Source organism: Thunnus maccoyii, chromosome 16 (genome assembly GCF_910596095.1).
Source record: "Thunnus maccoyii chromosome 16, fThuMac1.1, whole genome shotgun sequence".
Lineage (NCBI taxonomy): Eukaryota > Metazoa > Chordata > Actinopteri > Scombriformes > Scombridae > Thunnus > Thunnus maccoyii.
Window position 1 is genome coordinate 21,552,069 of NC_056548.1, and position 14,973 is coordinate 21,567,041.

Genomic DNA, 14,973 nt, shown 5'->3' on the forward strand with positions numbered 1-14,973 from the left:
AATCAAGATTGCAGTGCGCTACTGGGTTGAGCTCGCAACACCCTCAACTGCGCCTCTCCTACCCCTGTGGCGCACGGCGAGTCACCAAGATACCAAAACCGGCGCTGTTGAGGAAATAACCTCAGTCCCGCCGCAGGAAAATAGCAGCTTGCCACTGCGCTTTGCGGGGCCAGAGACTTCAGACACTGAATCAGTGCTCTGAATTGCTTTCTCATCTTGTACTTGTCCTGCAAGCAGCATGTCTATCGCACGAAAATCTGGCATGATTGCAACAAACCATGTCAACTGTCATGTCACTGACCTGTGACACAGTTTGATCTGACAGGGGGTCAATGATACTGACACATGAGGCGGTTTGATCAGGAGGGAGGTCATATAGTCTGACCTATGACTCAGTTTGACTGGACAGTGGGGCATTAACTTTGACCCATGACCCATATTTGCCTAAGTGGCAGGTCAGTTTGCCTCAAACTTTGCAGTATTGCTTTAAAGCTGCAACTTTAAAAAACCCTCCAATTCCAAAGCAATACTACTTTGAGTCACACCAAGTGTTACAACTTTCCATGACAGCACTTTGGATCATGGTGCAGTAACAGTTATTCTTAGTTTGAATAAACCTAAGTAATCATAGACATAACCACCACTATGTGCCCATACATATACATTTAATAATGTCCTACAACAGTAAAATAACACTCAGAAACACTGAATGACCTGGCGGGTCATTTTTGACCCATGTCTGCAAGTTTAATTAGATGTGTAAACAATGTTTTTTCTCTACATAGCAAGACAGAAAAAATAACATGATAACTTATAATAATATAAAAACAAAATAATCAATGATTTCTGAAAATCCTGGGTGATGAAATTGATTTTTTCAAAGATATTACAATGAAACATTAATCTATGTATCAAATAATACTGAAAATGAATACAGGTCATTTTTGACCCATGTTTTGATACAAAAATATTTTTTATGCAAAAATAAATAAGATAACTGATTAAAATAAGTTATTGTGATGTTGAAAAATGACTTAGTTTAGGAATTCATAAAATATTGACTAATAAATTGCATAACAATGAAAAGATATTAACTAAAATCATTCCCTCGGGTTATTTTTGACCCATGTTGTGCATATTAAAGGACTGAGTGGGAAATAGCAGCAATTATCAGTTCTGTCCATACATGATTAAGTAATAGTTACATTATTTACATCCTCTCATTCTAAATCATCTTCCTGCTCAGATCTCACCGTCTCCCTGACACGCAGCTGTGCTCCCTCCTCCTGAGTCTGATTTGGACAGCAGGCAGATGGAGAAGCTAATGGACGTGCCAGCCCATTTCTATGACAACAGGAAGAAGATGCTTTGATGAGCCCAGCAGAGGGCATTTGAGCAGAGCTGCAGCTAAAAATAGGACAACGTAAACAAGAGATAGAGAGGAAAACAGAGCATGTGTGTGTGTTTATGTGTATTGACATGTATGTCTATGCACATGTACATGTTTGAGCAGACATTTGTTCATATGCTGTTTTTTTTTACAACCTGCATGCCATTGCCAGCTCTTTTCCTCATGTACTGTCCTCCAGATGTTCTGCTATCTGTGTTTTTGATAAATTGCCTTAATCATCATCAGTAAACTCTTAGAAAACACTAATTGGGTGTCAGTCCAGCACCAAGTGAGGTTGTTATATAATACACTGAACTTAGAAAGCTATAAATTCTCCCTGGACACTGATGCTCACAACATCGTGATAAGAGAAAGCCACCATTATTTAATAAAAAAAAACTTTTCAAATACATGTGGAACTGAAACCCTGTTTGTGCAAACATGCCTTGTACAGCAAGAAGGAAATCAAGTTTAATTTGTAGATTTTTGGAAACCTGACATTTCAGTTGTTTTCCAATTGATCATTCATGTATATATAAAAGACAGTTACTTCATATAGTTTTTGTAACACTTTGAATTTGTGTATTGCATATGGAAAACAGCTACTGATGAAAATGTACTGTAAAGGTCAAGAGGTCAAGCATGCTAGACTAAGCATGCACTTGAAGCTGATATTAATCTAACATGTTCTGGTGGTTAGTTGAACATGCTTCCTTTGCAAGAGGCCTGTTCAATGTCCAATCTGTTCTAGGCTAGAAATGATCATTTCATCACTGATACAGTCTGATCAGTTTTGTGTTCACATATTGTAATGTTGTCACTGGTTAGCTAGCAAATCCACACTTTGGTCACTTCATTGTCTTGTTCATACATGTGCATTTGTGCACCATATTTGTCTTAAATGTAACTTCTGAATCTACATGTCATGGTGCTGCAGAGTAGAGATCAAGGCTGTAAAAGGAAAAACTTCAACAGCATCCCATCAGTCATGTTTGGCTGATGTTGCTTTATGACTCTATTTTGATAGTTTCTGATTGTCTAGATGTCTCTTTTTCTGGCTTGAATGTTGAGATGGCTTTCAGTCATCAAGAGAAAAATATTTACTGTTACATCATATAAATCTTAAGTTCAATAAATTGGCTTTAGTCTCACGGTTTGGAACATGTCAGTGCATAAATATCAGATATCCTTGTGTTGCACTCATGTGGTGAGGAAAGAATAATGATTTCCTTTTGCCCTCCTGGAGCATCGTGACGCTTTAATCAATCATCGCTCCCTTCTAATCAGACAGCTTTCATGTTTGCTATTTAAACTGCCTGTACGATTATATTACAAAGCACCCTTCAGATATGTAGCTCATGTTTTTCAGTGTATCACAAATTTTCTGTGTACATCCTACTTGCCAAATAAAGCACATCTCTGTGGTCTGACTGAAAATTTGGTTTCTAAAATTAGTGCGACAGTAGAGTCAGGATACAGAGAGAGTGTGTTGCAAATGCCTCAAATGGGTAACATTTGCTCATGTTTTTGACAGGGAATCAAAACGTAGCACTCAGCAGCTGCTGTATGTATCCATGGTAACCCAATGACATGGGAGTGTAAATTGAATCTGAAGATGAAACTTAGTAGGTTTTTATAATTCTGTCGTAAGAACAGGTTCTTATTAACATTTATACAATAAAACAGCTGCGTGCTTTCAGAGGCTGAAAGAATCCACTGGAATACAGAATCAAGCAACATCAGCCCTATGACAATGAGTGCAAAGCAGGATACGCTTAATTACAATTTGATTATTGAAATGAATGAAGGTTTAATGATCCTCATTGGGAAACAAGGTCACTGCAGCAGCACAGAGATGAATTTATAGATCAGACTATAATAAATACAGAGACCTGAAGTTTATTAAGAAATTACATTTGTAGGTATAAATACAGTGTTTGTTTATTGTAAGCTGTCTAAATTATATGAAATTACATAGCTACATTATAATAAACCATATTTCCAGAGTCAGGTAACATCCATACAGACATTTGTGCAAAAAGAAAAACAGAAAACATGTGTATGTTGTATCATTAATGCAAAACACATGTTCAGGCCGTGCAAAGGTATAAACTATTCAACAGATGTCACTCCAAGCTTTTTTTCCAAATAGGTGTGCTATATATGGAAGTACAATGATATTTGAAGATCTTTTACAACTACTTCCTTGTTTTACTATATGTATGCCACTGGTGGAAGCACAGCTGCTATGGAAATCATCCCAGTGAGCACTGAACAGATATTCTCATTAGCAACAATGCCCAGCGCCTGCTGTATGAATATTTCGTTCCAGTGCTGTATTTTATAGCTGACCTTTAAGATTCACATTGCATGGAGATAAATCATCATAAAATGCTTTCACCTTCCTAGATATCATAATTACGTGATGTCCAGAACATTTCAGGAGTTACATTGTGATGATGTGTTGCAATACTTTTCTTAATGACTTCCTACGACTCACAGAATGCATTTCAACAACTCCTAGAACAGACCTGTGAACTTGTTGCTTATGATCAAGGGCTGCTGTTTAGGAATGTGAACATTGATAACTAATTTATTAACATTGTTTTCTACTATGTATTGTCCTGTGCTTGCATTTCTACTCTATTTAGGCTACTATCAGTGATAAAATGATATCTGCTGCTTATCTGATGCATTTGACAGTGAGGCAAGTGTATAAGAAGAAGCTTTTACTTTTATTCTGAGAGGCTGACATAAACACTTACTGTTGATTTTCAGAGCAGCGGTCTGCTCTCGGGAATTAGAGCCCTGCTGGTTTCCTTTCCAGCCATCAGCAATCAGCGGATGATTAACCACTGAAGTAGTGGGTGAAATGTAATAAGTGGTAGGACAGAAAACCAGCATCACTGAGTCATGAGGAGCAGGAGTGAGAGCTGCTGCTGAGGTGAGCTGAACATTTTCCTCAATTACTGTCATTAAATTTGACCAGTTACCTGCATGAAATGTCAGAATAAAATGGTCCCGGAAATGCACAACTGATCTCTAATGTTTTTTCAAGCATGAACTTTATGTAGGTTGGATTTTTCATACAAGCTTTAAACTTAAATCACAATATAACTGCATTAAATGGAGATCTCATGCATGCAGTCAATGTCACAAAAGTTTAGTTAGGTTGGCTGAGGCACATTATTAAACTGTATTAGCATCTAATACAACATAATAAATAATAATACAATTTTGGATTTATTTGCTATACTACATTAATAATCAGTTACCTTACTAGCGTTATTACACTGCATTTACATCTTAAACAGCATAAAACAATAGTAAAACGTAGCTTTAGCCTATAAATTAAAGTTTGGTTTGGCTAAGCCACATTATTCATCTGTATTAGCATTTCACTAGCATCATTATTAAGCTGTATTTACATCTACAGAAATACAGTACATAATACTACAATGTAGCTAGCCTAAAGTATATTATTAAACAGCACTAGCATCTCATAAAGTATAAGTAGTTTAGCCAACCTAAATTAACATGTGGTTTGACTAAACTACATTATTAAACTGCTTTAGCATCTAATAAAACATAATACATAACATGTATAGCCTACCTGAACAAACTTTTGGTTCATTTGATATTTATTGATAGCATATTAGCATCTAATGCATCTTAATAATGTATCTTAGGAAACGTAAATTAACTTTTGAGTTGGCTAAACTACATTGTTAAGCTGTATTAGTATCTAATGTAGTATAACACATAATTATACAATGTAGTTTATACAGTTAAATTAACTTTGGTTCTACTAAACTAGGCTACATTATTAAGCTGTAGGCCTGTTAGCATAGACGCATCTAATACACATGAACTACATTAGTTTAGACAACACAAATTAACTTTTGGGTTGGATAAATTACATTATTAAACTGTATTAGACCCCTTTTGTGTGTCTCATTAAAAAAATATTTTCTGGACCCTGAAAATTAGTGTAACTAGCCATATATTCATAATGTTTTCTCTTAGTTGTATATTATGGATGTATGACTTATATCGGTAAGTTTCCTCACCGGTGTTTAGTGGACTGTACCACTCTGTGACTCCCCCCTTGCCTCCCCCTCGCAGTGGGCCGGTCCCCCTTCTTCACCGCCCGCTTTGGTTGAAGCCAAAACAGAACATCATGGCGATTGATGGTAAGTAGGCCAATAACGTCTCTCCTTTCCCTGTAATTAACTTCAACTGGAAATAATACGTGATATAGGTGAATTCTTTACAGCAAAAAAGTGCAAATGGTTGTAGAGGAATGGCTCTTGCTGTGGCTGGAATCAATGAAAGTTTTTCATGTCTTTTTAGCGGTGATTTTCCCTTTGCTGTGTGTCAGAGTAGAAGAAATAGAGGAGCGTTTGTTTTCACGGTGGTGCTGAAAGGACAGCTCCGCTATTTAAACTGCATGCCATTTATTTAAACGGAGTGTAAATGAAAAGGTGGTACGTCTCTACTCGCTGATTGTGTTTCTGTCGCTTATTTAATATAACTCTGACTGTCATTTGGTTCACGCTGTAGTCGGCTGGCCGTTATGTCTCCTCAGCAGCATGTCGGTACTTTACAACTTGGATTTGAGAGAGCAAAGAGACAGACAGAGTTGAGGTTTTATTCAATGGGTCCAGTTTGAGAATGCATGAAGTCTTGCCAGGTTTTAGATCAGATTTTGTTCTGACAGTTTTTGAAATCCATTATTCAGCTTTGATGTCCAGGCACCATTGGATTACTGCACAACAGTTTACTGTGCACTTTATCCCTTGTTTTAGTTTGACTGATTTTTTAATCTGTTTCTTAAACTGCCATGAGAGCCGCACCCTGTACAGATATGTGCTTTTACTCTTCACCTTTCTCTGCTTATGTAACTTTGCAGGTTGTAAGCAGCTTTTGTGCTTATTTTACCAGTTTAAATATCATAATGCTTGCAGCATTATCTTAAATGTCACTGAAAAGAGGACATCACACAGCTCAGTGACAAATGAGCTGTTTTGTAATAATGCAGAGTGTCAGCCTTTTGCCTTTTCAATCCAAATGAAAAGTTGAAATATTCGTCCATATACAGCAAATCAAGTTTAAAAGAACACTGGTTAATATTAAATTATCTTTTCTTTCTGTGGTTGGTTTCATGGGTTTTATCCTTACACTAGTACCAACACAGTAGTTGTGTCTTTTAGCAATTAATAAATTATTAGTAATAATTAATAAACAGAGTAAAAGTAAAATTCTTTAATATCACTGGTGAACACACATAAACAACAATGCTTGGTTGTGACTGAAGTTGCACAAAATACATGTGTGCTGAAACATACATATGGTAACACTGTAAAATATCATCTAAATATTTGCACATCATTTTGCATAATAATGTCTATAAACTTTAATTAGTGGAATATTTTACAAAATCTATCAGTGTCAGTGCTTCTACAGAGTTCTACAGAGCGTTCGCATATGATGGGGTTTTAAATGTTGAAATGACTTTGCAAGAGTTTTAATAGACACCACGATTCTTCAGTCTTTGGACAAGGAAGCAAAAATAACAGGACAAGATTAATAGAGGACAGCAGGGTTCACCTCTAGAAACCAGCACAGTAATGTGAACTTTCCAGTTCTTGCTGTAAACTAGGCAAATAGACCATCCACCATCCACCAGCCCAGAGCCTCAGGGCTTTGCTATCCGCACATTAGACATCATCACACTAATCACACATTATACACATCACACATCACGTTGTACAGCATGAGTCTCATCAAACGTATGAAGAAGAATCTGGAAAAAAAATAGCACTCGCACCTGTAGTTTGACTTCTGAACTCAGTGTTGACTTTTATGTGTAATTTGTTCAAATTAACTAAAGCTTGAAGACACAAAATAACATGGACTCCGGCTTGTTTGTCGGACAGTTTTGGTACCTTGTCATTCTTGTCACTTGTCATCAAGTTACTGTTGAACAAAGTCAAAACAAATCTGTAGAGCTGCAACTAATGATTATTTTCATTATCGATTAATCTGTCGCTTATTTTTTCGATTAATCTATTGATTTTTTGGTCTATAAAATGTCAGAAAATGGTGAAAAATATCAATCACTGTTTACCAAAGCCCAAGATGACATTCTCAAATGTCTTCTTTTGACATCCCAATGATATTCAGTTTACTAGAAGACTAAATAAAGCAGAAAATATTCACATTTAAGAAGCTGGAATCAGCAAAAACGATTCATCAAGTATTAAAATAGTTGAGGATTCATTTTGTGGTGATCGACTAATTGTTGCAGCTCTACAAATCTGATCCTGGTCTTTGTAACTTTATCTTAGAATAATGGATTTTTCTGCCATGATTGACAGTGTCTTTTCATACAAGGGAACACCCCTGGTTTAGGATTTCATACTCTACAAACCAAAGAAGTGAACAATCAGGAGTCTTCGCAATATTCGAAAGACAGATCATAAGAGGCACCTCCCTGAATTATTTAATCTCAACCAGCCTCTTATGCAACACTCTCACCAGAATTTCACCACTTCCCAGTTTATCAGACAGCCAGACCTCGGCTGTGTCAGATGCTTATCGAACCCGCCCACTGACCTCGACTCCCCACTACATTAGTCAGCAAAGTGCCGTTTCCTGAAAGGCCATAATTGTAGCAGCCCCTGTCAGCGATATTTCACTGGAGCTAGTTGGCTCTGCTGAGATTTATGGAGCAGCTGTGGGGCTTACTGACACCTGCAGCATCCAGGGGCCGGGCTGTCAACACCAGTGGGAGGCTGTGTTTCTGTCTGTACTTGTGATGATGTTAGGTTGGATGAACATCATCATGAGGTGCTACAAAAAAGGGGGGGGACAGGTTGTTTTTGCCTGACATTTTAGAGCAAAGAATTAATTAAGCTGTTAGGATGTTATAGTCTGGATGGATTAGTGTTTGCAAGTAATTATGTTGTTTAAAAGGTGCGCTTATTTAGAGTGCAGCTTGTCACATCATTTAAAGTTCATAATCTATTCAAGGACAGTTCCATAAATTTTTCATTCTAGGGAAAATACAAAGAAAAATACTTGGATACAGTAAAAAACAAAAAACAAAAGCAGAGTTTGGAAAATGTTTTACATGACAGTGAGACAAAAGTAGGAAACATGATGAAAAGAAACAAAAAAGGAAAATGTTATCATAGCATTGAATTAGCATTTAAATTCTGTTTAAAATGACACCTTTAACATTTCTGCTTTGTTTAAGGCTACATCCCATAGTTTGATTCACAAAGTTGACCTTACTTTTTGCCTCAGAGCTCACATTTCAGCATGTATTTGAATTCTGTCAGATGTTCTTTTAATGCCTTCAATCCCATTCACTTGGGTGATCAAATCTGTTTATTTTGCCAATTTTGCTAAAGTTGTGCTTCATCTCTGAATCACCATCTTTAAACTGCAGTTATCAAAGCATGCCGTTTTAAATACCAAATATATCAGAGCTCTTTAAGCTTGTTAATTGGATCTACCCAGCAGGCTCTCCGTGAAAAGATGACTAAGTGACTTAAGCTTGTGTACACGAAAGCTTTTCTTTTTGTTAATTAAGTGACTGCAGTGAAAATTAAAATAAGAAAGTGCAAATCAAGATTCACTGATGCAATGCAACCTAAAACAACGGATTGTGCAAAAGCCTGGATTTTCTTTTACAAATATCATCAAGACATGACTGGTGAATCGTGTGTGGCTCCAGCCCTGGAACTGCGCTACATGCACCAGCTCCTGTGACAAGCTGTAGACAGATATTCTCAGTGTGTGTGGTGGTGTGTATGAAGCCTCGTCGGGTCCTGAACCACAGCCAAGTATTGAGTAGGCAGCCCAGGAGCTGTTGAGCTGTGGAAATATTATGTGTTAAAATTACAGCAACAGGCAAGCTCTTCATGCTGACATTTTGACAGTATCTTCCAAATCTTACTGAAATGCCTGCCGTGTCATTCATCTTCTGGTGCCTTTTTAAATTAGAATGAGAGATAAGTCTGTTATAGGAATATGTTGTTGGAACTGATAGAAATACAAACAGTACAGGGTTTCTCAAACCCTTAAGACCATGTTTATCATGAACAGTGTTGCTTCATGTCAAGAATTTTTCAGCTCCTATCCCCTCCTTCTCCCTGGAACAGCTGTTTGTTTTGGAGAGCAAGAAACAGGATATGAGGCAATAATAGCCAATATGTCTTCAGAGCATTTGAGCTAATGCGAGCTGTGAGACAGTGTTGCTGAAATAGAGTTATACATTACCAGAAAAAATAAAACAGTTTCCTGCTGCTCACCATAAATCAAACCAAGAGAGCTCAGTCACGAAAATGCAGTGAGGAGACTGCCAGTGTTTACTGTGATGGCCATTATTATTTATAATAGTTATAATTAAAGCTGCACTAATCAATATATTTACATTGGATGTATTTACAAGTGGATGAAATTACAATGTACAATGTAAAAGGTGTTAGTTAGAAAATGGCAAAGCCACAAAGAATTATCACCTGACTCTGTAGTTTCCCTCAGCTCTGCAGAGTGTTTTAACATCTCTCAGCTTAGTGTTTTGGTTTACAGCTTGAAACTTAACTATTGTGCTGTCATCAGCTTTGTGTCCAGATGCAGTAGGCAGCTGTTTTCAGTGAAAAATGTCTGATAAACCCACAGCACCAAATGGCGCAGTAACAAAGTTAGCAACTAGCTGGAACATAGACCAAAGCAAAAAAGCGAATTAATGTGGGTCTTACATTCACCAAGTGGCCAGAAACACTTCAAACAAATGTTTGAAGTGTTTCTGGCCACCGGCTACCAGCCACTGGCCACTGGTTTAACTTCAAATGAATGTTAATGTTGCTGTGTATCTGCTGGATTATTAAGAGGCAAGTGTTAACATGCTGCCTATATCAACTAAATAAGGCAATAAAATGTCAAAAGTGTGTTATTTTCAACGTTGTTGTAGAGTTGGAACAAATGGCCAAAAAACTCATTGATGCAGCTTTTAATTCATTAATTAGTTACATTTAGGTTAAGTAGATATGGTTAACTAGATAATCAACAGAATTAGCATTGTTGTCTGAAGCTAGAGTCTCAATGGCATGAACGTGAATGCCTGTGGAGTCTATAAAACAGATTAACTCGCATTGATTAGTTAAGTAAAGGAGCGTTTGCCTCATATGAATAATCACCTGTTGCGTCATAGACAGAGATCTCTACTTCTCTGTTGCAGTTTTAGTGCCTTTTTTATTGTATGTTAATGTTCCTCACTAGAATACTCCCAGGACTTTTCTGCTCAGGACCTCAGAGGTTTGATCTGTGGAGGTTTTGATGAGCATGTAGCTCTTACTGTATGTTCCTGTACTCTGGATACAAACACTCATACTGTGGTTTTAACACTGGCACACATCTCAGACATACTGGGATTGATTGTACATCCACTGCATTGACTCATCATCAACAGTGTTTTTGCTAAATATTCGATTTATCAGGGCTTGTTGTCTGCTTCAGATAAGGCGAGGGATTTGTTACTTGCAGGATTTTTGTGCAATTTGCTTATTGATCGCCTCAGTCGTTGATACATGGCGAGGGAGACTGGGAGTTGGATTGCGAGAATCAGAGGGACAGTCTGACCTCACGTCATTTCATCCATCTTGAAGCGGGACAGGCTGTTAATCCAGTGCTTAATGAATTGATAAATTTGTTCAAGCAGAAGATACAAAGACATTTGGGAGATGGAGGTGACATAATTTTGAGTTTAATTAGGGAATAACAGATTATTTTCACAAGTTGTTGAAACAAAAAAAGCTTAAAACTCATATTTTTGAACTTTTTCCCTCCCATATCATCAGCTGCTACCAAACTTGCAAGCTCAAGCTATCGCAGTATTTGTGAAATGAAGATTCTGACTCTAAATTGGGCACACCCATCTTAGTCAGTTCTAAAAATAAGGTATCAACTGCACTACTTTGAAAGTGTGTTTCCATTGCCCAGGGCTATGGATGGTGCTGGTAATATGGAGCAATGATTAGCTGTGACTTCACACAGTTCTCAGTGTCCTCGCTAGAAAACCCAGTGCAGCAGTACATTTTGTACAGATGTAGTCTGAGGAAACTGTTGCTGCTTTATGAACTTACAGCTGAACTATCGGGTAAGCTGACTAATCTTTGGCGTGCTGTATCCTCCGCTTGTTAATTGGCTTAGCTGGAGCTTATTCTGAAGTCGCTCCCTTGTGCCTTTCAGTATGACAACACGAACATGTTTCATGTACAACCTGATGTAGCGCAAACCTTCCCTCTGCCAGTTTCAATAAAGACGCTGAGTGATTTTAATGTAAATTGCTGCTGACAAGAAATTTGTCTCATAAACCAATTATTGCCATTATTTAGAGGAGATGAAGTAACTCAAGCAACACAAACTGATTCTCTGTCACTGAGAGACCACTGAATGTTTAGCTGAGTCCAGTCCAGTAAAAGACTACTTATGGTTATCAATTTTAAAGCTGCACCCATTTATATTTTTGTATTAACAGTTGATCCAATGACTATGTGTAATGTGAAAGTGAACACTCACAGTGACAAATCCACAAAGAGTTGTTACTTAACTGTGCAGTCTACTTCCGCTTTACTTAGTGATTTAGCATCTGTTAGCTCATTTTACAGCCCGCAACTTTACTGTTTTGATTCAGTCTCACAGCTCTCATTAGCATTGTTTACAGATGTAGCATGCAGCCATTTTTAGCAAAAAAGCTAAATCTACGGTACACTACCTGCGTGGCACCAAATTGAACACTGATAAACCTAGCAGCTTAAGAGTCAGAGTTTGAAACTTAATGGGGGCAACGCCACAAGTTTGTTTCCCTGAGTTCTTTTCTGTCACAGCACGTCCTCTCCACAATATCTCTGTCAGGTCAATTTTCTCAGCCCAACTTTCTGTGTCACGGCCTCAGTCCATCCTTCCTGAGCCCAGACAGTCAGTCTCGGCAGCCTGATTAGAGGAGGCAGGTAGAGGAGATTCCTTAAAGAAACTGGGACAAACCCTAACAGTGCCGCCAGCCCGGCCCCAGACGTCTGCAGGAGGGGAGACTGTGAAGACACAAAATTCACCTCGATTTAGTTCACGTACAAAAGTGAGACCTGCTCCCCGGCAAAGCAAAGCGTGTGATACAAGTACTCAGAAAGTGCACATATTGATCACAACTGCTGCTCCAAATTGATTTCTGTCAGTCTTGAGAGGAGCTCATGTGAACCTTTCTGTGTACTGACAAGGTGTTAGAAAACTGTACTCTCTATTCAGAAGAGTCACAGATAGAAACGAAAGGCATGTAAACACTAAGGTGTGCAAATTGTGTTGTTGTAAAGGATGACACTGCACATTAAAAACATTCACTGACTCTTACTCATTATGTTTGAGGGAAGTCCACGTGAGTCCCAGTTGATTCGATTTTGAAGCAAGTTGCTGCCTACATTTGCAGTTAATGAGATAAACTTGGCTGTCTGTTCATAATAATTTTCCCATGTGTACATGACAAGTATATTAATGCACTAATATTTTCCCATTATTGCATCTAATTAGCTTTTCTGGCTGTGTTTCGATATACAGGTAATTACGGCGAGACATAAGGGACTGAAAGTGCTTCTTGTTTTGTCTTGAAGAGAAATGGAAGTATGAAATTCTTTGGCAGATCCTGTGGCTGTAATGAAAACAAGGAGACTGCTGTTTTCATACATTTATAGTAGAATATCGTAGCAGTAAAATGGCATCAGAATATACAGAAAATATTAAATAGATTTGAGAGAAATTGCTTATGATGTGATATGAGCAACCAGCACTGTGCACCGTATTCAAGAGACGTTATTTTTGAGAAGTATGATGTGTGGTGAGTGAAAGAGGATGGAGAGCTTCCTCCCACACACAGCTGCTGTGTCGATCTACTGGACAATAGGAAGAACTTGGCTCTCAGCTTCTAGTTTGGAAGGAAAGATATTCAGACAGTCTTGTCATGTACTGTAGAGGTACAACTTCCCTCAATGACTGTGTTTACATGCAGCAACATGGCTACCAGCCATACACTGGTTCAGGTCTTACTGAGATTTGTGTTTACATGATCCTGTGATTTCTTATGACAGTTTTCCTGACACTTTTGAGCACAGTAGGGTTATTTAACGTTGGTGGTACAGGTGGCAATAACTGAAAGTAAAGAAATATGGTGCTCACATGCCACAACACTTTTTAGTATGATAATAAGAACAAACCAGGTTAAAGTAGTGTTTTAACATCTAGAATGATTTAACTGAGTTGTGTTATTGGCATTACAGTCTCTATATTTACAGTATAAACAGTGTAGTGTCTGCACTTCAATAGTCAGAGACCAGAGAGGTATGACTTGACATTATGATTTATCTAAATATAAAGTATTGAGTTGCTCAATAGGAAATGAATTGCAGAGTAAACACAGATAATTTGTCAAGGTTTGTATTCAGAGCTGGAAACACTACTTCATGTTGTGATAAAAAGCTCAAAAGCGTTTTCTCCATCACTGGTTAGGATACAGTATGGATCAACCCAATAGCAGCATCAAGTCTTTTAGTTGTTGTTGTGTTTTTGCCCTTTGAGACAGTCAGACTAATCCAATCCAACAAACAAAGAAAACCATGCCCTTAGTTTAGATTTGGTATTAAATCTGAGCAAGATTTATATGTTGGACATGAATGACAGGATGAAAATGTTGACAAGAACAATATACTAATGATTATCTGGGGGTTTTTTTGCTGCTTGTATAAAATGTATTTTTTATTTTTATTTGTTTACTGCATAATGGGATTTGTGTTTCTACAGGTGCTACAAAAAATATTACTGATATTTTATTGTATTTCACTGTTAATCAAATAAGACAAAAATATTTCTGCAGACAGACCAGTCAAAAATGCATTTCCTCTGGCCCCACATGACTGATTATATAAATATAACTTTGTATTTCAAATGTCAGCATAGTGTGACAGACGACATGGGACAAAGGTCATGTTGCACAATGACCATAGTGACGCCATGTGTTACACTGCTCTCTGGCTTTTGCAGCTTTAGCACAGAGCTGTACAAAGTGTCACAGTTGAAGGCAGCCAGAGCTATTTGAAACCTCAACCTGTAGGCAGATCCCAGAGGCTGCAGCAGTGCTCAGTGACTGAGAGACCTTCACAACTGTGAGTAACAGTTCTGAATTACAGTCACTGTCTGTAAGCCTGTCTGGTGAAGAAGACCACGGTGAACTCTTTGTATAAGCCTGTCTGAATAACAGCTCTGGTATATACACATACACCAGCATACACCCTGTGCAGCTGCCACCCATCGGGTCCATCCCACTGAGCTGACACAATGGTTGATAAGAAACCACAGTGACAGAGGACCTCAGAGAGGACACTGTAGTGTGACTACTGTCTTTAGTTAGTTTCAATTCAAGAGAGAAAGAGTGTTGCCTGTTCAATGTTGGTCTGTTGGTTCACCACGTTGGTACAGACTGTAATATCTTAACTATTGGATGTATTGCATAAAATGTTGTACAGACATTT

At 37.9% G+C, this 14,973-nt stretch overlaps 1 protein-coding gene across 1 annotated transcript in view; it reads left to right on the forward strand.

Moving 5' to 3' along the window:
• Positions 1-3,413: 3,413 nt before the first annotated feature.
• syt14a (synaptotagmin XIVa) overlaps positions 3,414-14,973 on the forward strand; it is a 45,677-nt gene continuing 34,117 nt past the window's right edge. The window contains exons 1-2 of the mRNA XM_042389432.1: positions 3,414-4,334; positions 5,516-5,583. Coding sequence (XP_042245366.1) covers positions 5,571-5,583 — 13 coding nt within the window. The 5' untranslated portion in view covers positions 3,414-4,334; positions 5,516-5,570. The remainder of the gene's footprint in view (positions 4,335-5,515; positions 5,584-14,973) is intronic.